Source organism: Osmia lignaria, chromosome 8 (genome assembly GCF_051020975.1).
Source record: "Osmia lignaria lignaria isolate PbOS001 chromosome 8, iyOsmLign1, whole genome shotgun sequence".
Lineage (NCBI taxonomy): Eukaryota > Metazoa > Arthropoda > Insecta > Hymenoptera > Megachilidae > Osmia > Osmia lignaria.
In genome coordinates, this window is record NC_135039.1 from 12023698 (window position 1) to 12051691 (window position 27994).

The 27994-nt window shown below is 36.5% G+C and overlaps 2 protein-coding genes across 6 annotated transcripts; both read right to left on the bottom strand.

Annotated features, from left to right (window-relative positions):
• Positions 1-49: 49 nt before the first annotated feature.
• Mekk1 (mitogen-activated protein kinase kinase kinase 4) lies at positions 50-10384 on the bottom strand. 2 transcript variants are annotated; one of them, XM_034329357.2, is made up of 14 exons: positions 8523-10384; positions 6978-7112; positions 5800-6265; positions 5398-5588; positions 4018-5325; positions 3838-3948; positions 3289-3448; positions 2776-3229; positions 2339-2695; positions 1604-1791; positions 1366-1534; positions 1174-1296; positions 549-700; positions 50-486 (listed from the first exon to the last, which is right to left on the bottom strand). In XM_034329357.2, the coding sequence occupies exons 1-14, from the start codon at positions 8600-8602 to the stop codon at positions 301-303; spliced, it is 4080 nt and encodes a 1359-aa protein (XP_034185248.1). In that variant the 5' UTR covers positions 8603-10384; the 3' UTR covers positions 50-300. The 2 variants fall into 2 exon arrangements, with proteins under 2 accessions (XP_034185248.1, XP_034185247.1); XM_034329356.2 differs by having other exon boundaries at positions 3289-3454.
• A 151-nt stretch (positions 10385-10535) lies between these two features.
• Moe (moesin) lies at positions 10536-27986 on the bottom strand. 4 transcript variants are annotated; one of them, XM_076689516.1, is made up of 10 exons: positions 27806-27986; positions 26271-26327; positions 24576-24755; positions 15106-15228; positions 14032-14304; positions 13638-13967; positions 13020-13262; positions 12783-12958; positions 12481-12700; positions 10536-12409 (listed from the first exon to the last, which is right to left on the bottom strand). In XM_076689516.1, exons 2-10 carry the CDS (start codon positions 26280-26282, stop codon positions 12245-12247), a joined length of 1722 nt encoding a protein of 573 aa, XP_076545631.1. In that variant the 5' UTR covers positions 26283-26327; positions 27806-27986; the 3' UTR covers positions 10536-12244. The 4 variants fall into 4 exon arrangements, with proteins under 4 accessions (XP_076545631.1, XP_034185260.1, XP_034185259.1 ...); XM_034329369.2 differs by having other exon boundaries at positions 12481-12697; positions 27806-27985; XM_034329368.2 differs by lacking the exons at positions 26271-26327; positions 27806-27986 and adding an exon at positions 24912-25151 and having other exon boundaries at positions 12481-12697.
• Positions 27987-27994: the final 8 nt, after the last annotated feature.

The following is a 27994-nucleotide window of genomic DNA, read 5'->3' on the forward strand; positions in this document are numbered from 1 at the left end:
AATTAACTTTAGAAAATAATTTAAAGTATATTATAGAGAATGGAATGTTATAAGATTGCATGTAAAAACCTTAATTCAAGCACAACTGCAAATTACTTGATTTTTATACGCTTCTAGGAACTGGACAGTTATATAAATAAAAAAATAGAGACCTTTTACGATAATTGAGAAAATCAAGCATTATAAAAATAGCTTTTAAGTAACGAATTGCTAGTATATTTAACCTGATACAGGTAATAACATTGTTACAAGATTTCCGATGTTTCCTGATCGAAAGAATCGAGAATTTTACATTTACAATCATGTCTGATGACGAGCTACTACTAAGTCAGCATTTACATCCTCGTACGCTTGCGCGAATGGAAGTGTTAGTAAGGAATTAGCAGTTAATCTTCTCTTTGGGTCGTGTTGCAAACACTTTTTAATTAAGTCAATCCCCTCAGCTGACAAACTTTTTGGCAACGCTGGAGTCTCACCCATCCCTACCTACAATATTCAAAAATAACAGTAGATACAATTATTTATGCAATGCAATTGTTATAGCATACCTTAAACATAATTTGATAATTCGAATCATAGTCTGACCAAGGCCTTCGTCCACTGGCCATTTCTATCACGCAACAACCAACCGACCAAATATCAGCTGCTCTTCCATGACCACTGCTCTCTGACTTCATGAACACTTCCGGTGCCATGTAAGCTGTGTACAATTGGTTGATTTTAACGAGACGCTTTTAAACATACAGTCCCTGGGCACCGAATTAGGACCACATAGGAAAATTTCAGTTTTATAGCAATATATGTCATATATGGAAAATTGTCTTAGGTCATTCAAATTATTACTAAATACATTGATAACCAGGTATATATAGCAATAGATTTGTTAAAATTATTTGGCCGATGAGCGATTAAGGGCCATGCAAGTGTTTGTCTGGAGCCTACTAAAAAGAATGTTTACAACTCCCTAGGCACCACATTATCTGAGTTGAAAAGAAAGATTACAGATATTTGGGAAAATAACAAAGATATGATAAAGCTGTCATCAAAGTAAAGGGTGGATTATGTTAGTAGCTAATAAATTATGGCCTTTTAATTTTACGGAAAACGTGAGAAATGCTGACAATTTGTAGTGATCCTAATTCGATAGGCTGAGATTTTCCAGATTTTGCCAACCTTGAGTCCCAACGAATCCTTGCAATTCACCCGGCATCGTGGTGTGAGCTTTAATTTGTACCGCGCTTCCAAAGTCTCCAAGTTTCAGGCAATTACCCTCGTCGGTTAAAAAAATATTTGCAGCTGTAGAAAACAGAGACTGATTCAATGAGGCGAATATTCAGAAATCGATGGACTCGGTATAACATTTACATTTAATGTCGCGGTGTACTATTCCATGACAATGTAGCACTGCTACCGCTAAGAGTAGTTGATGAGTATATTTCCTGACTAATGATTCCGGTAGCCCATTCCCACTGCCAGCTACCAAACTTTCCAAGGTTCCTTCAGCACAAAATTCCATGAATATTAACATCTCTTCCTGTAATGAATAATATCGTTTAACGCTTGTTAGAAACAGAGTGATTGTTAAGAGGTGATGTGTTCGTACTCGATGGATTTCTAGGCCATAATATCTGACTAAGTGTTTGTGTTGAATCCCTTCGAATATCTGCAACTCCTCAGCTACTCTTCTGATAGCCCTGTGATCTCCAGGTTGCAGCTGTACCTCTTTCATGGCTAACAACTCGCCGGTTTGATTGTTCACCACGGTGTACACTTTGCCGAATCTTCCTTGACCTAGAACGAACAGTAATAAAGGGTTACGCCTAGTTGGGATGGGGTAATTTTCAAGATTTTCTTTGCCGTCCTAATAAATATTTATATTAAAAGTAAAGAAAAGTGATTCTCGAGATCACTTGCGGTGGCCATATCTTCCAAACCGCTTATTTGAAATGAAAACCAAAGAAGATTGAGTTAGTATATTGCATTGTCAAGGGCCTGAACGAAGGATTTTTAATTTCGTTGAAAGAATTTTATTTATCGCAATAAAAACGAAATTTGACCACTTCGAAAACTGGATTTTTCAGTAAAATTCTTGCCAGTTTGGTGAAAATCAAAATTTTGCAAAACCCTTCGTTCAGGCCCTTAACAATACAATATACTAACTGAATCTTCTTTGGTTTTGATTTCAAATAAGTGGTTTGGAAGATATGGCCACCGTAAGAAAAGGGCGTTCCATGAGAAGAACTGTATTTCATTTTACTTCTTAAAAATCTTAAAACTACTTTAAAATTAGTTACATTTCCCTGATCCCAACTAATATTGACACAAATGCAAACTTTACCTATTTTAATACCCCTTTGCCAGGTAAACGTGACTCTTCTCGCTTTAATATGCACCCTATCTACAGCCTTTCTATCTGTAACTTGACCGATAAGTTCACGACTCTTTAGCCTCTCGTCAATATCACAGTCTACCTTTCTTATAGCCCGAACAATTCTCTCCTGACGGGATATACTACGATCGAACGTGTTCAACATTATATTTCCATCGACTATGCTCGGCGAAGGGGATTTCTTAGGATTCGACGGGACATCGGGAGATTTAAAAGCGTCTCTAGGCTTCTGGGATATACTCGCGGTTCTGCTTCTAGCGTGACAAGGCGACGAAGCTCTCGAATGAGATGACAATCTTCTTATACCTGCAATAAAGCATATTTCATGGAAATTAAACGAAAATATAAAGAAAGCGTGATTTGGTGCTATAAAACTGAAACTGTACTTTCTGTTTCCACGTTTGATGCTATGTTCGCGCTCCCAACGACGTGCGAAATGCAACGATCCATGCAGGTTTTCAACTCCTCGAATTCCTGGTCGCTCAGATGTTTAGTATTCTGCGGTTCGCACACCGTGATCAGAAACTCTAAACCTTGGTTCGCCCATCTGGGCCTCAAGCCCCGACCCCGCTCGCACCGTGTCCGTACGAATTCCATCCAGAGGAAAGCGAAAGATACCAAGCCCCGTGCTAAAACAGCTTTCTCCTCGAGAGAAAATAATTTACAGGTCTCCTTGTAGTAATCGAAACCCATCCGATACGCCTGATGAAGTATTTCCCTGACTCTGGAACGAAAAGCGAACCTGTCGCCCTCGGAATTTGGTTCTTCAGCCTTTTCAAGGTCCCGTTGGAAATTGGTGATTACCACTGTTATCTGGTGTCTCAAAGACATCACGGTTTCCTAAAATAAATGTACAAACATTGTTATGGAGAACCAGGATGGTAGAAAAGGAAGTTTACCTTCAAGATTGTTAATGATTCTTCCAAGTCCTTGTTAAAGAAAGCCCATTTTTCAATATCACGTTTCAAACACCTGGCCAGTGTGACACTCTTAACGACCTTCTCTCGAGACTCCACAAACATCCCTTGCCATTCTCGACCCACGAACATAAAATGAAATCTGAACCTTAAATGTATTAGGTTGTGTAATAAATTCCCGCCTTTTTTGAATTTTATTTTTTTCAGCAATATTGTGTTTTGTTAGGTAAAGTATACAAGTCTTTTTCTTGCTCTACAAACCTATCTGCTTCAATTTTTCAAATAAAATTAATTTGAATCAATTTTCAGGTTTTTGAAATGGAAGCTCCAGGAGGCAAAAAAATTCATTTTTCACATCTGAAAATATGCGAATGCATATATAAAAAATTTAAAGAAAATTTAAATTAAAAATATTTTTAAAACAATTTCTAATATACTTTACCTACCAAAACACAAAATAAAATACAAAAAACATGGAAATTTATTACAAAACCTAATACATTAGAAAGTATAATATCAATCTGTTCTTACTTGCATGACCAGTCGTCATCATCGCTCCAATCTTCAGTAGTCTCCTTGATCTCTCTTGGTCTCTCGTTAAGGAATTCTTTCACCTGCTTGATCATCGTCTTGGCGATTTCACTGCGAATAAAATAGTAGGATAAAATATGCGCAATAAATCAGTGGAATCTCTAAGCAGGATACTCTTACCAGAATTTAACTCCAGCAATTTTGTAACCGTTCAATATATTCCCAGCTATCGATTTTACAAATATCCACTCGTCCATGATTAAATTTTTATGGAAACTATCGTGTTGGACCATGTCCACCCACTGCTGCAAGTAGTCGAGGTACACCTCGAAGACGGCTTTCAAGCTATCGTCGAAGTCTTTCACGTCCTCTTGGAACAACAATTGATCGCAGCTTTCGTTGTCGCTGGCAACAGCCGCGCAAGAGTGGGCGGAAAATCTGTCGCGATGAATGCAAGCTATTCGAAGACCCTCCCTGAGTTCGCGCATCAGTTGCCTAACGGACAAGGGGCTAGGCTGATCCGGCTTTTGTTCCAGCCTCATTCGCAGAAATTCGTGGACGACGTCCAATGGAACCCGGGACAAAAACACGAAAGCTGCTCTATAGGATGGAAGATTCAATTCTCTGGCCTCGGTGCTCCACACACCGTATCGACGTAGCTCTTCGTCCCCTTCGTACTCTTCGCTGGTAGCGTTACCACCTTCGCTCACGTCGCTCTTCTCCAACGTCAGTCTTGCTTTCCTTAGAACCGAGGTGTGCAGCCTCTCGAGGAAATTTAAACTCTTCCTCAGCCCTCTGGTCTTCAGCACATCCTCGATGTACTTTCTATAAGCCTGCCGGTCGAATTCTACTAAATAGAAATCAAGCCGCTCTGTTTTATCGTCGTCCAGACAGGTCAGAGAAGTCTCAGGGGTGGAAGGCCACGACTGGGCGAAAGACAAGCCGACGGAAGAATTGTTGCTATTGTTGCTGTCGGAGGGACTGGAGCTTTCCTCCTGCGGATTTGACACCTCGAACCGCACCAAAGTACGCCTGTGCTCCGAGGAATCAACGGTATCCGAGGATCTCGAACTTATCCCTGAATCACCGTTATCGTCGTGCTTCTTCTTAGTGTGCAACATCATCAGTAATTTTCCCAATATTTGCAATTTCAGTCGATGATGTTTGGTCATGTTGTACCAGAGGCACATGGCCTTCACTCTGCCGGTAAATTCTGTGCTTTTGTATAACGGATATTGCACGGCCAAAGCCTGCGACGACGGGTATAGAGACTCAGCCACTTCTAATCTAGCTAATAAACCTTCTACTTGCTGCAACGCCTCGCCTTGGGCTCTCGCACATGCTCTACAGTACATAGAAAGACACCCCGGACAGATACCCAGCTCTATGTTCGGGCTTGATCCAGAATTCACAACTCGGTCCACGCATTTACCGCTTATATTGATCCAGGGTGTATTACCGTTCTTTACACTGGCAATAGGATCGTATCTGTAAAGGAACAGCTTTGTTACAATACTTTGCTCTATTTTTAGAACATCAATAACCCCTTACATAATTCACCTGTACTCCATTATTTCTTTAAGCAAACCTTCCAGTGCCTCCCGCTGTTTGCACAAGTACTCGTCCTGAGCCATTGGATTGCGATCAGCGTGATGGGCTTGCAGTTCTAACCATATTAGGTCCTTCAGCTCGTTTTGCCAGCTGGTCTCCTCGTGGCTTATTTGACGCCTGCAGTTTCGTTCCGTACTTCCCTGGAAGATATTAAAAGAAAATAAACAATGAAGTAACATGAATTATTGATATAAAATAATAGTAAAATTATGGATTGTTTATTCAAACTATATCCAATAAATATCTCGAAATTAACATTTTTTTTATGGTATTAAAATTATTAATATATATTTAGAGATTAAATATTGTTCAATTTTGAATTAAATTGAATTTATATATTTTCAACTGTACCAGTCTAATGAGAAAAGAAAAAGTATCGTGAAATATTTCTCGCTCTTTAAGGCTCAACGTTTTAGGAGACTGTGCCACTGATTCATTGTTATCAATGACCAGATTTGGTTCGTCGGTTTCAACCCTTCTCTCCTCAACGCCGACGGGCTTCGATCGGAGACAACGGAATCTGTTTTTAGTTTCTACTTTGATGTGATTAGGCGTCGACACTTGTCCGTGATCAAATTTCTCAGCATAATCGTACGCCGCCTTCATGTCGAGCTTCAAATCTCTCTCGCTGCCGCGCAATACTTTGAAAATTCTTTTACACTTCCGGCTTCCCTCTTTCACCATATCCTGATTCGCCTCGTTCTCGCAATCTCTGTCGGCCTTATCGCACATCTCGTTGAATATTATACTGTCCAGAGTGTTTCGTCTGCGAACCAGCAGTTTCGACGGTGTCTCCTTGTCTAACGATTTCGTATCTCTGAAAGCAAATAATACAATCAACGTTAAAATATTATAATTATTTTTCGATTCAAAATCATTCTTTTTTTTTTTTTCGCCTGTGCAGAGGCACGGTGATTATACATGATTCCCTTTGTTTGAAATATTGTCGCAATATTTCTTCTACACCTGTAAAAACACCTCAAACGCTTTGTAATTTATATTGCGCTAATGACATTAATTTTTAATACAAATGGGTGCTTCTGGTTATAAATGATAATAGTAAAAATTTAAATTCAATTAATATTAAATTACAATATATAGAAATTAATGGATTGTTTATTCAAACTATATCCATTTATATGTTAATTAATTAAATATCTCGAGCAAAATATATACAATTTTTTTTATGGCATTAAAATTATTAATATGTATTTAGAGATTAAATTTTATTCAATTTTAATGATATCTAGTTTCTTTTTTAATTAAATTGATAAATTTTATTAAAAACAAAGTATTTTTGAAAATATAAATAATTTATGGGATAGACTATAAATTAATATATAATATTTTATTCTGTTTACATCAGAATTAAAAAATATCCAATGTTCGTTTCGCAATATAATTTTTTATCGTATAAAGTTCCTTTATCGGTCGCAAAAAATGGGGAAAAAAAGTGTAAACAATGTTCAAGGAAAAAGTAGAATAGTAAAGTGGGTATGAAAACAAAATGAACAAACTAATTAACTCACCCTCCATTAAGTTTCTGTTTCATATACCTCTTCTTGCGATTCAGACGGGTTCTCGGCGGTGTCTGTCCGTACATATCGCACATGGCTTGAATCGATTCATCGAATTCGTTCGTCGAACTGCCCGAACCTTTCTTACTGCAATAACAGAAACTTGTTAAAACGCAGGTCTAAAACTGTAACGTAAAACAGATACCTTCATGCCTAAAACATTATATAAGCAAAGGTAAAAATCTAAGCGTTACTCTTTAAACGTTCGTAAAAAACGGTAGTTCTAATTTATCGACATGTACATACACTGCCGTCCATAAGTCACACTGCGTAAGACTTAAAACAATATAATAGTGTAATGATATAATAATAATTAGATAATTATTATATAATTATAAATATAATTAGATAAATAGGAAATAATGATTAGATAATAGTTAGATAATAAAATAATGATTAGAAAATAATAATGCAAAATAAGATATGGTTAATCAATTTCAAAAGGACAAAAGCACATATCTTACAAGGGGAAGTACCCAAGTTAATGTCCTAGATAAAAAACATAATTGAAATTCTCTAAAAATTGCATTCCATAAAACATGCGATTAAAAAAAAAAAAAAACATTTGGGACCCATGGATTTGAACCGCGGACCTTCATATTACGAGCCAAGCGTTTTACGACGGGGCTAACCGTTCATATGTGTGATTTTGTCATACTTCTCAATGTAAGTAGTAACTAACTTTAATTATTAATATCTTTTAAACAATTAGTCGTCTGTCCACAGAACGGAGTATAGGCGTGTTCAGCTCGACGAGCTCTACAAGCTGGCAAAGTTTCATTAATAAGTGAGTGTAACACTTGGGTAGTTCTCCTTGTTAGTAAATTAATTTGTATAGCTTCTCGAGAAACCTCAAGTCATTTGTTCCAATTTTAAAAAGAGTATTTTGTTTTAAAGAGTGCCCGGTGACTTATGTACGGCAATATACATGAGTAGTTAGAAATTGAAACAGTACATCATGAGTACATTTAATCTAATTTTACATCGCGCTGAGACAGATCAATAATAAATTTTATTACGTTTCGTTACACTGAAATAGACCGAAGTACGAACGGAATACAATTGAATGTATATATTCGTTTTGAAAATTGAACGCGTAGAGTCGTCACTTGTGATTCGAACGTGTAAATGCATCCAGATATGTCAAGTATGAATAAATTGTACGTGTCACACGTGCGATCATATTAAATTTCGCTAAAATACATATGTGACAAACGTACGTTAGCGACGCAAGAAATCATGCTGAAGCAATAAAAAGCGTTGGTGACATGACGACAAATATCATCACTCTGACGACAGTCGTTTCGCGTGACTATTAAATTTTCCCTAACTGTTTCTAGTAACAATACACCGGTCTATCTTCGATTATTAAAAATCGAACAGCATGTAAACAAATGATGGAGATTGCACTAATCGAAAATCAGCCGGCAACTACTCTCGTGTTACTCCGAATCTCATGAATAGTCACGTGTTAATTCAAGAACACGAAAAACTCACCCAACGTAGTTGGTGTCATCATCGGAGGAACCTGAGAAAAGATTTTCAGCATCATGGCTTCGTTTATCGTAACCCAACATTCTTCTTACACACAAAGCGCATCGCAACCGAGACAACGCTGATGTTCGACGAGAAATTTGGCGCAGGTATTTATTTGCGCTGTTGCCGTTTAGAATGAAAACAGGTGTTTGATGGAGTAGCGATCATGTGACGGCGCGCGGGATTTTCAAAATGCTCAAGATTTCAATCCACCGTTCACTGTGTATGACAAAGAAACAGAAGCAATAATTAATGACAATTTAACGGATAAATAATAGGAACGCTAAAATCTAACGATTGGTTACATTACAAATTACAATGGGTACAATAATCGTGTATCCAAGAAGTGTGATATGATTTTTTTTATTTAAACAATGTCTAACTTTTTTCAGCAAAGTACAAGTGATTCTCATATATCCTCGCACCAACAAATAATGCTTTCAATAAAATACAATGTCTATGCGTCTTTGTGGTCGTATCTTGTGTTGTATTTTGTATGCGTTATTTTAATTAATCAATAATACTGCTACAAAGATCATTATTTCATTATAAAAAATGGAACATTCAAAAGTACTTTTGATTCAATTTGATTGTTTCGTCGGGAAATATCGTCAAGCATCAAGGGCTATAAATATTCTTTCAAGAGACAGTAGAAATGCACTTTTTCTTTTCTCTCCCTCTTTCTCCTACCATATTTTTACACGCTTGGATATGTAAAGAACGAAATTATAGCACCGTGTAACGTTGAACTCGATGCGCACCGTAGAATACATATGTAAATTAAATCCTTGATAATCACCTCATGAAGGTACATAATACCAATTTACATACATCATATTTCAAGCCAAAATTTAGCTAGGTAATTTACATATTTACAGTTAGTAATCATGCAGAAAAAAAAATGTTAAAATTGATCTCCTGTTTATTACCTTCACAAGGAAATCATTTATATAAAGTGTTTATAAATCCACGTTAGGGTTGTTCATTAATTTTCTTGTATATGAATCAATACAACGCTTATTCATAATGTTATAAGGAATATAGGCCTATTTAAGTACATTTAGAATGTGTATAGAAAAAAAAAGAAACCTTCCTTTACAATTGAAAATTCTTACAAATTTTATATAAATAGGTGAAGATCCCCAACGTAGATGAGAAATGTTTTACAAGAAATTTGTTTGGAATGTCTTAAGATTAGCTTTCGTGCCAAGCGTTTAATGGTTTAAGAATATTCAAATAAGGTTTTTATTTATAAAAATGCTGTCTGTTTATATTTTTTGAATATTAGAGCATGACGTTGTATCGTACTAAATACTTAGTTATTGCTATGCACATTCGACATCTTATTCTTTTTTTTAAGAGTACAAATAGACGACTATAAAATGCTTTGCTTCGATTTTCATTTAATATTATTTCAGTAATAACACTACTAGATTGTAAATATTAATAATAATAATATTAATAATAATAATAAAATAATATAATAATAATAACACTACTAATTTGTAAATTGTAATTATTAAATATAATCAAAAAATATTTATCATTATTTTTTTCCTGTACTTTCCCTTCGTATTAACCGTAATATATGATGGTGATAAATGTAATGAAGTATAAATTCCAATATAATGATCTGCTTTTTTTTTCTTTTTTTTCAATTTTCTTCATTTTCCTTATTCAATTAATGCAAAAAGAAAAAATTGTCTTGTTTCATGATAACGCTCTTTGTTTGCATTCCGTCAAAAAAAACATTGGCAGCATTTAAAGGTTTTGTTGGATTTTAATCGTACCATACAGTTTTTCTTTTTTTCTTTCTTTAAAAAGGAGCTGTTTTAAAATTTCTATGGCGTACCAGACAGCCATATCTTATATATATGCTCTTCTAATATTTCACCTTTCGTACGTTATTCTTTATTGTCGCATTCTCTCTCACATTCACCCTTTCATACTTTCAAAATTCTTGATACCTATCCATTGTTTTTTTTTTTTTCTTCATAGGAACCGCGCAATTACCTTATGTTGAAGGTATGCAATACAAAGAGTCGCGCAATATTCCTACGTCTCTCTACAGGGTGTCCCAGAAAGAGTGTTAGTCCTTTAAGGGGATGGTAGCTGGGATGATTCTGAACAACATTTTCCTTTGCAAAAATGTTGTTTGAAGCTTCGTTTTTGAATTATTAAGGAAAGCCACTGGCCAATCAGAGCGCGGATAGCGCGCGGGCTCAGGGACGGCGGCTTTGACTTCTGAACCCGCGCGCTCTGATTGGCCAGTGTTTTTCCTTAATAATTCAAAAACGAAGCTTCAAACAACATTTTTGCAAAGAAAATGTTGTTCAGAATCATCTCAGCTACCATCCCCTTAAAGGACTAACACTCTTTCTGGGACACCCTGTATATCATATTACTGATTATTAGTACTTCAATATATGTATATCAATAAAGGCCACAAGTGTGTTCAATATAAAATTACTAATCAGTAGTTGAAATTCGTTCGTACTAAAAGTATACATATATATACCTTTTCTTAAACAGTTCATACATCGTGCTTAACCTCTCTATATTTATTGTAAAGACGGATATCATTCGGGTTTCATAAATTAAGCGGTCGCGTGTACATTATCCAACCTATTTGAATATTACTTATAACTCACTAAATAATAATGGTGATTGCACCGTGCTGCTTTAAAAATATTAACTCATCTATCGTTCCGATTATATCTACCAAATCATAAATGATAAAACGACGAGTAAGAATAAAAGATGAAAACATTGTGATGGATGTAGGAGCGACCGCTATCGACAAAAAAAAAATTAATAATTATATTCGTTAACGAAAGCAAGCGATGACACAAATAACAATATAAAATATTTTTAGTCGGGCAAATCCTTATCAAGGACGGACAGTACGCGACGTGATAAGGACCGCGACGAAATAGGTAACCAGCGGAGAAGAGTCAACATGTGTGGCGTTACGCTCGGTGACCAACAGTAATACTTTGAGAAAGAAAATACTGGCGCGCCGGTGCTTAGAAACTGTGTATAATTGTTAGATAAAAATAAAATAATATTCACGCATTTTCTTGTTATTTTAGCAAAAAGATCTTTAATTAGAAAAAAAAAAAGAAAACAACATCAGCTAGCAACATCAGCTAAGATAACGAAGGTTATTACGATTCAACGTTAAATAAATTCGTAGCTAAAACAGCAAGAAAATTTACTTGTTATGAAAAAATATATAAACATTCTTCTTTCATTTTTTTCTTTCTTTCTTTCACGAAAAAACTTCTTTACAATGGAAGCAGATTATGGAAGACGGCGCAAGTTGGTCGCTCGTCGCGTTCCTTGCCAATCATGAGAGCTTTTATGCTTAAACTGTACTTCAGAGTATAGAATCAACGTCGAAAAATATTCTTACACGTATAAACTACGTAGATCGTTGTAAATTGGAAGCGACTTGTACCACAAAACATCTCGAAAAAAAAAAAAAAGGAAAATATTCTAAAACGATAACACGTTTGACGTTTCACAAAATTGTCTTTCTGTAGATCAATTCAGAGAATAATCCGTTATGTCTTTTTCATAAATTAGCGATTACCGAGTTCCATGTGTTCGCGAAAAAATTGGAAGAGAATTCAAAGTAGGATGAAACAGGCAGGCGAATAGGAGGCAAATGGATACATAATTTACATGTTCTCAAATTGATCGACGCGACGTTTAGTGTTGCCTTTGCGAATCTCACGGAGCGTCTTATATTTGTCACGGCCCTGACGAACGTTTTCCCTATGAATTTTATCCATAACAGTCTCCTTCGATTCGTCGCGTGACTGTGCAAGATCTTGCTTCAATGCCTGGAACATATAATTATCTTTATTCAAAACACGCCCACATGTTTGTTTCAGATATAATGGAAAATAAGTACCTTAAGCTGATCGTGAAGACGTTCGTTTCTTTCCGCTAAGGTGCGCCGTTCTTCGACTGGGTCGATTATAGACTCGTCAGTTGCAAGATCTTTAGTAACGTCACCGTGAGGCACCTCGTCTTCACCCTCCTCCTCACCCTCGTCATTTTCTTCAACGTGATGATGGTGGGGAGTTGTATTAGCTTGATATGCCCGATCAGCTTCCTCTTGCCTCAATCTACTTATTCGGAATGATAAAAGTTAAAATACAGCTAGAAATTCGATGATAAACAAAAGAAAGAAAGCATAGAAATCATTTATACTTGGCAGCCTCAAATTCTTCTTGCAGTCTCCTTGCCTCTGCATCCTTAGCCTCCACTTCTGATTGTATACGTTGTACCTCTTCTTGCTTGGCTCTTATTTCTTGCTCGAGCTTAGCACGCTCTGCTGCTTCCATTTCATGAGAAAGTTCCAGTTTCTCCATCATAGCCGTGAGTTCCTTTGAAAGATGCGAGATACATAGAAAGGTGATTCATAAAAGGAATTTGAAATTTACGTACTTTCTGGCGATCCTCCAACTCTTCTTTCGCGGCCTGCAACTGTTTCAGTTGCTCTTCCAAACGTCGGATCATTTCCTGAGCTTCGTTCAATTCAGCTTGCCGCCTGTCCATCTCCTCTGCCATATTTCTAAGTCTCTCTTCGTATTCCTGTTGCTTCTTCTCCGCTCGTTCTCTCGCAGCAATCTCCAATTGCAACTTTTCTCTCTGTTGTTGCTTCGCGATCTTCTCTTCTCTTGCTTGAGCCTTTAAATTGTAAATGTGTAGTATTCGTCAGTTGTAACAGCAGCACAGTGGGCTTCCCTGGAGAAAATGACTTTATAGGGGAAACAGGAATTCTTGATACCCATGAAACGTTAATTTTGAAGATATTGATATTAAAAGTGATTTGGAAACAAATAATGTAAGTTTTACTTATTAAATATTATATGGTTTAGTATATTACTAAGAAATATCAATAATAACATAAACATCAATTCGAATTTCCCGCGTAAACGTTTGCATGCAAGTGGTGGGGGGTCACAGACTTCTTTATATTTGGAGCCACCTCCCCTGAATCGCCAGTCTCCCTCGGGAAGTGTACCGTGCCCGGTACAGTGTGTACCATTAAAAATAATGTACCTTCATTTGTTGGACATCAATTGTATCTGGTTTGCGTCTACGCATGTACAGTTCATGGTTCCCCATACAAAGGGCCAGGATTCGCTTATTAATCTTAACTCTAGTCGCAAAGAATACGAAGTCCGGCGCCTTTTTGTCGATCGGCTTAATAATGAATTTCTTATCGTTGAACGATATATTTCTGATCTCGGACCAGGGGAAACCGATTTTTGGCGTTAATTTATTGTCCTTCTCGTATATGTTCAATCCCAACGCGTCAACGCCTAGCCAAAGATCTGTGCCCTTTTTATTTCGGATCTCGAAATAGTTCACCCCGTACATTTCCAGATCCTACAAAGAAGAATAAGGTGTTAAATAATTGCATCGATGAGTTGAAATCAATATAAATTATTACCTGAGCAATTTTTAGATATTCCATCATAGCATCTTCGCGCAACATTCCACGATGCTCCTGCCACCAATTAGTGATCGAACTTTCCCATTCCTCTTTGCTCATCTTGTGTTGGTCCACGACACGTTGTGGTACCAAACGGTCGTTCATTAAGAAACCAGCGGTGTGTGTACCTTTTTGATAATCACCGTGCCTCGCTTGGACCGCATAGGAAGCTAATAGTACAGACGTTTCCGGAGGACAGTAGATTTCATCCGTAAGAATGGCGTTCTTCACCTAGATTCAATACAGAACAGCGTTAATTCACTATTTCATGATTTTCAAGTACAGTGGACTCTTGTTATATCGCCCATAATTGGTCGTAGTGTACTAACGACTCTCCTTATATTGCCACTCATGGGCAACATAGTGTACTAAGGACTCTCATTATATTGCCACTCAGGGGCAATATAACGAGAGACCTTAGTACACTAGACTCTCGTTATATTGCCCATAACTGGCCATAGTGTACTAAAGACTCTCCTTATATTGCCACTCAGGGGCAATATAACGAGAGACCTTAATACACTAGACTCTCGTTATATTGCCCATAACTGGCCATAGTGTACTAAAGTCTCCTTTTATTGCCACTCAGGGGCAATATGACGAGAGACCTTAATACACTAGACTCTCATTATATTGCCCATAACTGACCATAGTGTACTAAAGACTCTCCTTATATTGCCACTTAGGGGCAATATAACGAGTCTAGTGTAATAAGGACTCTCCTTATATTGCCACTCAGGGGCAATATAACGAGAGACCACTGAACTAAGGACCCTCCTTATATTGCCACTCATGGGCAATATAACGAGAGTCTAGTATACTAAGGACTCTCCTTTTTTTTTAAATTTCTTGGAAAATATTAGATTATCAGAGTTTTAAAAGGCCATGATAAATTGTTATTCAAGAATCGTTTTAAGTATGATATAACATGCGATTAAGTTTCAAGCGTATCACGATGATCCAAATGACAGACGAATTAAACGATAACACGCGGTTATATGTCCAGCCCCGTTTCTGCACAGGTGACTATACCTGAAGATAAAAAAGGCGCAGCGTGATGTCTTGGATGAGCTCCTCCGCAACATCTTCCGGATAGAACTTGGCGCGGAATTTGAATTGCAGTGGAGTCTCCTTCTTGACTTCCTGGTTCATCACCTAAAACGTTCGAATTAAATTAATAAACGAATCACGGTGCGACGTCGGGAAAGCTTCAAAAAACATAAATGACAAGCTGAAATAAAAATTTAACAAACCCATCGTTTTGAAAACGTGCAGAATGCAAAAAATCACGGGGCCATCTCGTTCAGATGTTATAATTTACGAGACAAATGGATTAATTTTTCTTCGACGATTAAAATTTCATGCAAAATAATGAGGTAATACGATGATCGATAGGTTTTCCAATCGCATCATCGATTAATATCTTTAACCGGCTTTAGACGAAAACAATCGCGGGACGTGTATCGATGGGCGATAAAAGGTGCGCCTAAAATCATTGCTAAACCTCGCTTTTTCAAGATACGAACACGATATACAAAACAATATGTTTTATTAATTGAGAATGACTACTCGGTGACGTTTTTAATCGAATTACGCAATTGTTTGTTACCAGGAATATCTTATCTGAGGAGAAAAAATGGAGCTCGTGCAGTGAAATGGGAAATAAGAATTCGCCAAATCTCTTCAACAAACTATGTTTCCTTCTCCATTTATTTTAACTGCTATTGTAAATTTCAGTCGAATCGAATAATTTCTTCTAATTGTAATTTAAAAAAAAAAATTATTTTGCAAGTTGCAACGAGGCGGAAGTGCATCCGCACTTCTCCATTTATTTTAACTGTTACCGTTATTGTAAATTTCAGTCGAATCGAAGGGTATACTTCCGAAAGGCCCCCCACCCTAGGACAACCAAACTTCGGATTTATAGTAATTGAGGGACGAGAAATCGAATAAGACCATTTTCAGAACTGGCAAATAAACCGTTCTCAAGGTATTCTAAAAATGTGAGACCCCCCTATTATCTCGATAACAACGGATTTCCACGAAAAATGACTAAAACAAAAGTTGTAGGGGTCGTAAAGTATTATCTTGTAGTGACCTTGAACTTAACCTTGCAGGTTATTTGTAGGTCAAATAGAATTTTTAAAAAGCCATTATTACCATTTACCCCGGGAGAAATTAGTTAGGTAGGTTAGGTTAGGTTTGGTTAGGTCAAATAGAATTTTTAAAAAGCCATTATTACCATTTACCCCGGGAGAAATTAGTTAGGTAGGTTAGGTTAGGTTTGGTTAGGTCAAATAGAATTTTTAAAAAGCCATTATTCCCATTTACCCCGGGAGAAATTAGTTAGGTAGGATAGGTTAGGTTTGGTTAGGTCAAATAGAATTTTTAAAAAGCCATTACTCCCATTTACCCCGGGAGAAATTAGTTAGGTAGGCTAGGTTAGGTTTGGTTAGGTTAGTCATCTTCCATGGAAATGCGTTCTTATCCAGGTAATAGGGCGTCCGACATTTTTAGAATACCCTGTATATCTCGAGAACGGTTTATTTGCCAGTTCTGAAAATGGTCTCATTCGATTCCTCATCCTTCAATTACTATAAATCCGAAGTTTGGTTGTCCTAGGGTAGAGGGACCTTTCGGAAGTTTCCCCGAATCGAATATTAATTTCTTCTAATTATCATTTAAAAAACAAAATTATTTTGCAAGTTGCAGCGAGGCGAAAGTGCATCCGCCCTTCTCCATTTATTTTTACCGTTACCGTTATTGTAAATTTCAGTCGAATCAAATAATTTCTTCTAATTGTAATTCAAAAAGAAAATTATTTTGCAAGTTGCAGCGAGGCGGAAGTGCATCCGCAACTGCACCGGAAGTGTCAATCGGATCTTTGCACAGGATCGCCTTGACCGCGGTTGACATCTCGGTTCAATGCCAACGATATGGCTTTTCATGATGGTTTACCGATACCTGTACATGGTTACATAATTCCATGGACAAGGACGATTCGAAAAAAAAAAAAAAAAAAATAGAGGTGGACCAGGAGGCGTGGCGTGAGAATGCTGCAGGTGCGACAAGCATACAAACTTTTACGAGAGACACTGATGGACAGCGTACTATTTAAACTCGTTAAGACTAGAGTGACGCGTGTTCAGCTAATAATAGTAAATGAGAATTGAAATTAGACACTAATAGAAAAATTGTTTGTTTTTTCGAGACTCTCGTTATATTGCCAAAAATGTGGCCATATAAGAAGAGCCTACTGAACTATATTTTGTACCACTCTGTATGGAAACTTGGAGAAAATTTATATTAATTCTGAAATGATTTGCTGTTTCTATCAGAGTGTCTGATTCTCTCAAAACAGGTGGGTGATAAAAAAAGCGGTGATTGCAATATCGTGAAATGACGAAAAGAAAATAATTTTTCCAAGCGTCGAGATATCCATCCTCGAAAAATAATTAATAATTTGATGATGAGAAAAATATGAGGGTATTTCTGGCTGAGAAAATGAACGATTTCGTTTGAAAAATTGAAAGGGACGATATGATTTTTATTATGAAGTGTTCAACCCTCTCACGATGGACGCAGGGTCACTCTGACCCATAAAAAAAATGGAACATTAACTTAATTGCTATGACTTAAAGGGTTCGTTAATTATTCATAATGACGTTACTAATTAGGAATAAAAATGACTCTGCGTCCACCAAGGGTTAATTTATCGATGCTGACATTTCTCCCAAACAGAAACACATTTCAATTAAATGTTACGACAGAAAACTTGGGGGGTTGTTACACGGTTTAGTTCGAGGATTTAAATCCAGACGCTGAGGGGGAGGTGAGCTATTTCTCAATTCACGTCTACGGGATAGAAAATTTTTAATTACAGTCTTACGTGCCAGATTTTTCGAAGGCCACACGGTAGCACCTGCAATTTATTCGCCGATAAAAGTTCTTCCCGAAATTCAGGAACGTCGACAATGAGACCGATCGAAGATGATTTGAAAAAGAAATTTTTATTTTAATAAAAAGTATTCACAATCAAAAAAAAAAAGTTTTTTTTTTTTTTAAATAAAATCATCCCAAATCGGCTCATTCAAGACACAAAATATTTAGCTACCAAAGGGTTATTTTTGACCCGTGTAATTAACTAAATAAATAAATAATAGGATGGCATTACTATATAGGGTATAACTATAAACTCTAAATTATTATTTACATCCAGTTCGAATAGGGCCATTTAAATTGCAATAATAAATTTATCTTGTAACTTATAAATTATTTGAAATCAAAGTTCGTGATATGCTTCTCAAACACGTCCTCATTTCGTTCAGTACGATTGTGTCATTCCGCACGGATATTAAAGAAACGTGCTCCAAGGACGCTGATAAATCGAGTTAGTCATGATTCGAAAACGTTATACGTGAAATGTAGACGTTCGATCACTTTTATTAAACCTTACGCTTTAAATTGATATGCCGTTTAAATTAAGTGCCGTTTTATAGTATTTTTGTGTCATGAAATCATGTTACACTGTACAGTATCGAGTATGGTCAATTTCTTCGATTTAAATTTCCCCGCGTAAACGGTTACGCGCGAGTGGTGGGGAGGCGCAGACCCCTGCATATATGGCGCCTCCGCCCTTGCAGCGTCAGTGTCCGCGGGGCTGCCTACGTGCAGGGGCAGTACCCGGGAAAATCTAGGGAAAGGTTATTGCCCTGTTTTATTCTTCTTCCCAACCCCCCACAACAATCAACGTGCTAAAATATCTAATTATACACCAAACTACTGTATCACAGAATACTATAATATATGGTTGGCGCAACATAATACGTAACTAGACGTTTAGTAAAATATTAGTAACTTACCCTAGACAAGAATGAAAGTCCACTCTTCCAATTGTTAGTATTGCGGTTGGCATGCGTTCAAAGAATGAAAATACGATAAAGTTAAAGTATGCGAATAAGCAGTTTTAGGTTAGTTTTCGGCCAACCCGTAGCCCTTAAAATTATTCTCAAATTTAAAGTTTTAATAAATGAAACTAATGAACAAGAGATTCGTGTTGAATCTCCAAGGACACTATAATAATTTTAACGAGAGACTTGCACGTAATCTCACGTTACAGATAACGCGTGGACATTATGGAATGCATGATCAAACTTTCCCCGTGAATCAAGCACTTGTATACACCAAACGAGACGTTGCAAAATGTCAAACAGAAATGTAATTTAATGTTGAATAAAATTCGTGAAATCATCGATAAATAAATTCACTGTTGTGACGCAAAACTGGGTCTGTACGTAAGTCTATTCATAGGAGACTTGAACAGTTTTGGATGCTTTGCCAAAATTACAGTATCATCAAAAATATTGAAATTTTAGTTGGAATGAAATTTAACGAAACAGTAGATAAATTATTCAAACCAATTCCTTAACAAAATCTTTGAACAATGAATAATCGATACTCTCTCGGAAACAATTAGCTAATAATTATTCACATGCTTGTTAAGGAAAGAACTAAGTTTTCGCATTAAACGTTGTGCAATTTCACCGGAATTATCAGGTATAAAGAATGGTAATTTATGAGTTGTTAACTTTTCGTTAAAGATAAGAGATTACATTGTGGCTATTTTTACATCTTTATAAACCTCTTCGCTGAGATACTTAACGATTAACAGTGAATATTTCTGAATAAAATTGCAATCTTCTTTTTCCAATAAATCACTAATCAGTATTATTGTAATAATACTAGTAATAAATTAATTAAGCAAAATGGTTGCTATAAAAAATGTCATCCCATATAATTAAAAAATTTTTCCAGAAATATTATTATAATAGCAAAGTAGTGTCTTTAAACTTTGCAAGAACTTTATTAGAGTCGATTAAAGATTTCTAGAAAATCGACCTCGTCCGAGAATAATGGCTGCTCGCAAGGAGCATGCGAATCGAACACAGCCTGCGCACAGGTGCGTTCCTTTACCTGTGGATCGTAGCTGTGATTACGTAACGCGTTGCAGGCATCGGTAATTGGCACGCGTTATTCCATCTACGATTGTACAGCCTGTTTTTCGACGTCTGCGTGACGTTTTTTCAATTCTTTTTTTTTTTTTCTTCTTCTCATTCCCATCAGCAAAGCTGTTTATGCTATCGGCACGATATTGCAAGGACGTTTCGATAGCCTGCACTTTTCGCAGTAATTCCTTCGAGATGCACTCACCGTACCATCTTGCGGTTGCAATTTAATTTCAGGAAAATTCTTTGGGTTTTTTTCTTCCCTGAATCATCGAGCCTTCGACGAAATTTCATAGTGAAATTTTTTCCCCTATTATTTCCGTGTACAATATCGATCATAGTGTCCATTCGTCTAGTGAAAAAGCACTGATTTTGGAGTCCAAGTTTAACCGCAGCAAATATCATAAATCTAATTATTTAACAAAAGCGTTAAAATAATTATGGTAATCTGATAAAAGCTTTAGAATATTCAATAATTTATTTGAAATTACAAAATACACTAGACGAACGGACACTATGATTGATATTGTACTGATTGATTTCCCTAGGAATTCCCTAGGAATTCTTTTATCAACTACTATGCACTTCCAAAGTGCCATTGTAATTTCTTGGTTTCTTTTTTTTTTATGCTAGCGCCACATTTGTCCCTAACTTAATAATTAACTAGTAATTTAACATTAACCCCATTTTTCGTCTCGTGACCTAAAAAAATGGTACTTTTGTGTACAAAACGCGTACGTATCATAAATCCAAGGTAAATGATTGTTGCCTAACAATTTACCTCCCCGCTAGTGCGCTGCGTGGATTTTATCTATGATGACGCGTATTGGGCAACGAATTGTTGCCTTTAGATATACTCGAAATTCTTAGTAGATTCTATTTATGCATTTATGGGCCTCGATCACAACCATTATACAACATGAGCCGGCAATATTTGAAGAGGTTCGAAGAAAAAAAAATTACTCCCCGATCGATATTATTAATCTACAATGATTTACTTTACAGTTTTCCGAATTTATTTCGTGGATTAGTAAGTTCAGACGATAAGCGTTATCTCTGACATCAAAACAATCTTACGTTTTGATGTTTATAACCGTCTATAATCAGAATTTCTTTTACGTTTATGAAGATAAATAACCGAGTAGCTTTCAAAATACCTGTATTTCTAAATAACAATAAATAATTCGTTCGTTGATGGTGACGCAGCAGGTGCGTCGTGCAATATGTATGACGCACCGGGTGCGTCGTTCTATTCCTATACAAAATGCTAACGACGCACCCGGTGCGTCAAGAAAAGGTATTTATATTATTTAACTACGGTCAAAATTTAAAATATATATAATAATTTTACTCGAATTATCGCTTTTATATTGTAAAAGAAAAGAAGAATACCATAGCGGTGTTTCGTTCAGAAAAATCGTTTAGCATGAAGCCATTGCAATGGCGCATGATAGCGAAAGGGTTAATATAATTGTTCGCCTCGTAAAAGGCGTGCATCACAATCGAAATAAGTATAATGCATGTAACAAAAGACTCGTGATTCATACTGGTTGCATCTGAACGTGCGACCTCTTTCAAAGGGTTAATAAGTAGCAAAGAGAAACCATCATCTTGTATCCAAGTTTCAACGTAACCTAACACGCCAGAAGCTTAAGCTTCCACGAATATTTTCCTCCGCTGTTAAATACAATATTGAAATATACGATCGATATGAAAAAGTATCTAGTCCAACGTGTACTTTGCTGCAGAAACTAATCATAGCTGAAAGGGATAACAACGAAGCAGTAAGAACGCAAGTCAATTGAAAGCTTCCGCTTCATTATGACAGAAAATATTTTTTGTTCAACGAACCTGCTGAACGTATAGATAATCAGAATGGTAAGATTCTATTAAAACGAAGAAATCGATTGCTATTTTAATTAGAAATTTGTAAAAAATACGTTCATAAGGAATAGAAAGAGAACGCTGCGCAGTAGCCCTTGGCGTCCTTGTCTAACCGCGCATGCGCACTGGGTTATTGATCGGCGCGCCTATGCGCGCGAAATTTTGAATTACAAATACCTCAGAATTCACAAGAGTTACGTTTTCTTTATAAAATATAACTCGTATTTAACATTGTTTAACATAATATTATACTAATATTACTAAATCTTTACTGTACTGCGCGAGAGACTGTACACATGATAAAATATGGATTTTCTCAGACGAGAAAATCAAGTCTCTCCTTCTGGTCGTCGCTTACCAGGTCATCCTCAAACTCGTCGTCATCCGTGTCCGAGTCCGAGCAACCTCTCAGCTTTCGAACTTTCTTTTTCACCTCTTTCTTCACCACCCTCGTTATCGCGTTTTCCGGCTGCGTGTAATCGTTTTATTAAAGAAAAAGTCGTTATGAAACGTTAACGACCTGGAGTCAAGCTACTTAAGTGGATATTCTAGCGGTTCAAGAAATCAGCGACACATTAGTTTTTAATCTGTTAACTGGGTAGACGAGTATGTATGTTCCAGTTCTAATATCAGGTCATTGTATACCATTGACTTAATAGAAGAGTAACAAATCTACCAAATCATTGATTTCGAGATATCTACTGGGAAAGGGTTATCTGGTCTAAAAGGAAAAATAAAGAATTTAAACAGAGATGTATTTTGTCGTATCATAACTAGACGGTCAAAAATGCAATATCATTTAATTTAATACTATGTTTCGTAACGTGCACGTAACATAAAGATGCAGTTTTAATTAAAGAAAAGAAAAAGGAAGGTTCTCAGATACTTAGAGATTGAAATCTCTGAAACGCCTCCACTTCCGGAACGGATGCACGTATCACGTGACTCTCCGTTCAATACCATTTAATTTTGTCTAATTCAATTTTTCTCTACCTTCTAATATTTTAGAGGTAGATTTAAAATAAAATAACAGGAATTCGAAATTTTGACAGAAAAAAATAAAGATGAAATAATTGGATCACTTGGAATTTATTTAGATAATACTTTTAAAGGGCTTCCAAAGCAATCACCGATAACAGAAATGTATCGCTTTTTTCTTTTTTTCCGACACAATCATATTGATAAGATGACACGCGGCATTATAGATTATGCTTTCTGCTACGAATTCCACTTAGGAAAACTAACGTAATTTTACTGTGATTCTATTTATTGTTTATGTTAATACTAGGCAAGACTACGTACGACTTTGTCTACACTTGCAGATAATGCAATTACGTTATCTAATCTCAAATGTAAAAATAAATAAAAGGTCAAAGTGATTTTCTACGACAAAATAGTCCGTTATCTAGCAATTACTATTTCTAATTTGGAATAATTGTTCCTACCTTCATATTAGATAAATGTAATTTATTGCCGAAAAATCGTTATTGAAATATTTATTTTATTTTATTTTATAACACTCGTTAATACTTTAACGATAATACGATGATGTGTAACTCTATTTTTATATTGAAACTGCCGCCATTGATCAGTATCGAAAGATTATCGATAATTCGATACATCGTTATTGCGAATAGGAATCAGCCTTATCGATATATCGAGAGCGGCACTTCGAGTCTATATTTAGTCAAATCGAATTTTACCGAACAACCACGTGTTTCTGTTACGAACAATATAACTTTAACAAAAATGGAAGAAAATAAGTGTTTTTACAAGATTCGCTAAAGATGGTCACGTTTTTTAATCAATTCGCAAAAAATGTTGAAAGAGGGGCAGAAAGGAGTGAATAAAAATACAAACGCAACTGTGTCAAGGTGAAGGCGCGTCATCAACCGCTTGGTGAAAGCAAATGGAACATCAATTTGCTCGTAACTGTACCTTGAATCACGTATCGAAAGCTAACCCCCAAATCTATTTAAAAAGCTTGAAATTTGAATACAAATTATTCGATATCTAAGTGTAATCGGTAATAAATGATTATAACCTCACTTCTTCGATCCTCTATCCCTTAAGAACGAAAGTGTTGGAGGTTAAGTTTTGGGCATAAAATTTCAACCGACCGCCGGAACTAGAGTCAAATGCAAAATGAACGCGTAACCCAACGTGCGAACCTACGAAAGTCGATGACATCAGCATCCGTTAAGATCTCTCCCTAGGTCATTTTTTTATTGCGTTGACGCAAACGTCTGAATTCATCTCATTCATGACGTTTAAAATTTTCATAGACTCGGAAAAAAAAAGAAAAGAAACATTCCTATTTGCATAATTATTCGATGTTCAAGAAACCTTTCTTTTACTAAAGACTTATAATGTTAAAATATTTAAATAACTATGTCACATTAAATTGTATATACATCATTCTGCTTCACGTCTTACAATCAGTTATATCGTGAAAGCAATGACTTTTCCAAGTGATAATACCACTGGCGAGCGAATACGGGGCACAGTTTACATCGAAGCGTCTACCTAACCACTCGAGACGCTCCGGGCCGATTTTCAAAAAAGGGCCGCCTTGAGCGATTTAGGGGAATAATAAATAACCAATCATCTTACCTTCTTGTAAAGTTTAATCCACGTCAAGTCGCCCTTATTGTCCGTGTATTGAAGTCCGAAAAACCAGACCTCGCGTAGTCCGATCGTCTTTACAACTTGATCGAATAATTGCTTCCCGGTGGTCGTCTGCTGAATCGCAAACTCCAGCTCGGCGTCCATTGTCGTCACCCTGACGTTCATCTTCATACGCAAAAAGAAATAAAAGATCAGAAACTATGTAACGAAATAAACGATGTCATAGACAAAAGTTATGCCGCATGTAACAGCGTTCACTGAATATTCATTTTAATAACGCTTTCCGAAAAAAGGACAATGCCAAGGGGCACAAACGCTTACCATTTTAGCCCCGGCAACCATGGCTGCAACGATACGCGAATTTGCCCCGAGGAATTCAAACGCGACTCGTTAAATTAGATACACTGATAAACGACTAACGATTACGCGTCGCGATACGAATAATCTCTGCAATGCACTGAAAATTTATGTACTGTTTCAGAATGAATCAACACACGATATCACAAGGTTTAAACCATTCGACTGTTGGCGTTTGCCGGCTCTGAACGGACAATGGGCTCTAAGGGGCAAGTGCAACCGGCAGCGTCTTTCCCCCCCTACTTTTTCTCTCTCGCAACCAGTGCATTGTTATCCTTCTCTTTTTAACTTATAGGGAGGATCCTTAAGCGGAAGCGAGAGGGACAGAGGTGGTCACGTGAGAAAGCCGGTGCGTATAGCCATGACCAATCAGCGTTTAGTTAAAATACCGGGTGTACCGAAGTATCTCTTCAGCGATATATAACCGTTCGAAACCATTGACCAGTGATGGAAAGGTAAAAAAAAAAACTACACGGAGAAAACTAAGCTTTCTATATCTAGAAAACTGTGTAAATTATTTTTGAAATTTTCCATAATAAAAGCATTCAAATATTTTGTACAACCTAACCTAACCTCACAATTTCAAATTTGCGGATTCGTGAAAGGGGGGTGAATTGCAAGGAATTTTTTTACTAATTATTTTAAATAATTCCGTTTTTTAACCTTTCATGGGTTAAAAATTGCAGAGTTTTCTGTATTTAAAACGTTTCTTACATCCTTCCTATAATCTACGGTACAATACCAACGACTTCCGTCGGAAACTGCCACTGACCCGACCCACAGATTTTTAAAGAGATTTTCTGACCGTAGCAGAAGAAAAAGAATTTATATTATATTTTTAAAATTCCTCTATGACCGTGAAAAAGCGAAATTTTAAATGTATTCATCTTAACACATTACCGACAGGATACGAGAATTCTAGTTTTATTGAAATATACGTTTAAAATGCCCCGTCGGTAATGTGTTAATATTCAAGCTACGCGGCGGCCCAAATTATACGGTCACATGGCGTGCTACTTGAAAATTGAATTTCAAAGAAAGATAATATTTTCTCAGGTTTAAGGTCCGTTCCGTGTATTTTTCAAACAGTCACAAAATAAGAATGAATCTATGAGAATTTTGTAACCAGCGTCAAAATCATAACCTATAGAATAAGGAACAGGGAGTGGGGGGAAGTCCCGGACACGGAACCGTTTGAACACTTTAAAATATAAAACTTCAATGAAATTATTAAAATGTACTATCCCTTATCTACTATTATTTATTTAAGTAGAAAGCTGCTTAATTTTATGTCTTGTCCCTATGAATAATAATAGCACTTACCGTCTTCGGCATTGTGGCGGCTTTTGTCTTCCCGAGTTAAACAACAAAAATATTAATCTGTAATAAAAAAAAATGAATTACAATTAACAAAGCTTATGTAAGTGACAGACTGTGAGATTGATATTTTGAACAGCAACAGGTTGCAACGTTTTTCATAAGTATCATTAGGTAACATGTGGAACAAAGATGGTATTAAATTTATTCATAGCGATATAATGAAATGATATATTTTTTTTTTTATAAAAAAAAAACGGAAATGACGCGTGTACATTAGGGAATTGCATCCATGTTGGAAGAAGAGACAGGTTATAATGTAAATTCGCGTGACCGACATCCGCTGGCAGTAAGGAGTGCCTGCATAGTATGTGTGTCTAGCATTCCCCTTTTTATCTAGGACCAGCGGGTCCGTTGAACCGTTGGTATCTTTCAACTTTTGTCAATGACAATCAAGAGGAAAAATGGGAACTTTCGCGCGACGTATCCGTCCAACTTTTCGCGATGCACGGAGATGGAAAGCATCTATTAATAAAGTCACCGTTTCCGACTACTGCGTCCGAAGTCCAAAATACTCGTCAGAAAACCACTGTTTACGCAAATGTCTAACCGCATCTTTCGATAACTCGACGAAGTAAAAGCTTCGATTTTCGATTCGAGTTCCCCATAAAACGACGGGGCACGTTCGAACGCGATGTTTGCGTTACGAAAGAGAAATTTGAAAAAAATGTAAATACGGAAGGCGTAAAAGTTTCCACGCATAAGAAGGGAATGAACGAGAAGAATGTCGCCGTGAGAAAAAAAAAACTAGTGTTTTGAAATATCCTTCAAGGTTTCTCATTGACTCAAAAATACATACTAACTTAACGACAAATAAGTCGTGAATTTGATTTCATCAAATTTTCTACACCGAAGGAATATTTACCTAGTTCGATCGGGACATAGTTGGAAACTGATGTACTTGAATGCTGAGCTTAGCTCGAAATGCGTAGGATTAACAGAAATGTAAGCATGTATCCTATCTCCCGACTCCTCTTGTCTCATTTTACGTTAAAGGAAAGAGACAACTACCAAACGATTCACTGGACACCAAGTATTTCACGTTACAATTAAAGCACACCGTACGCGCGGTTGATTATTGTAACGTTGTTTTACTCTACCGAACAATTAATTGTTCGTTCAAATTGATAAAATCTGATGTTTCAAGTGGTCCGCTCCTCTATGTGAATATTCTTTCATACAAGGTGAAAAAAAAACGATTAGGATGTAAGATGTCACCTTGACAGAATAAAATGATCAGACAAGTAGCAGGATGATTTATAACTTCAAAGAAATAATCATTATGTAGGTTAGCAAGCGAGAGGTTAGTTTATTCGAACGAAATGTTGGAAATAAATGTATATATAATGTAGTAGAAAAACGTCTAACAATATTGGAACAGGTGATATTTCGAGAATGGTTATTAAAACTGATTTGTTCAAACAATTATAACGCTTAATACATTATCACGATTATTAAACATTTCAGTGTCCTGAACTTACATTATTGTGTTTATAAGATATGAATCCTATAACACATGTGCCACACATTCACGGTAGGCCGGTGGCACCTGCACTTGCACTATACCCGCGGCAGAAAACGACAGGAAATTGTATGATCCACACCCAAAAATCCCGTCACGTTCAGACAATACTGACACCTCACTGATAATATGGCTGCCGCCTGCCCAC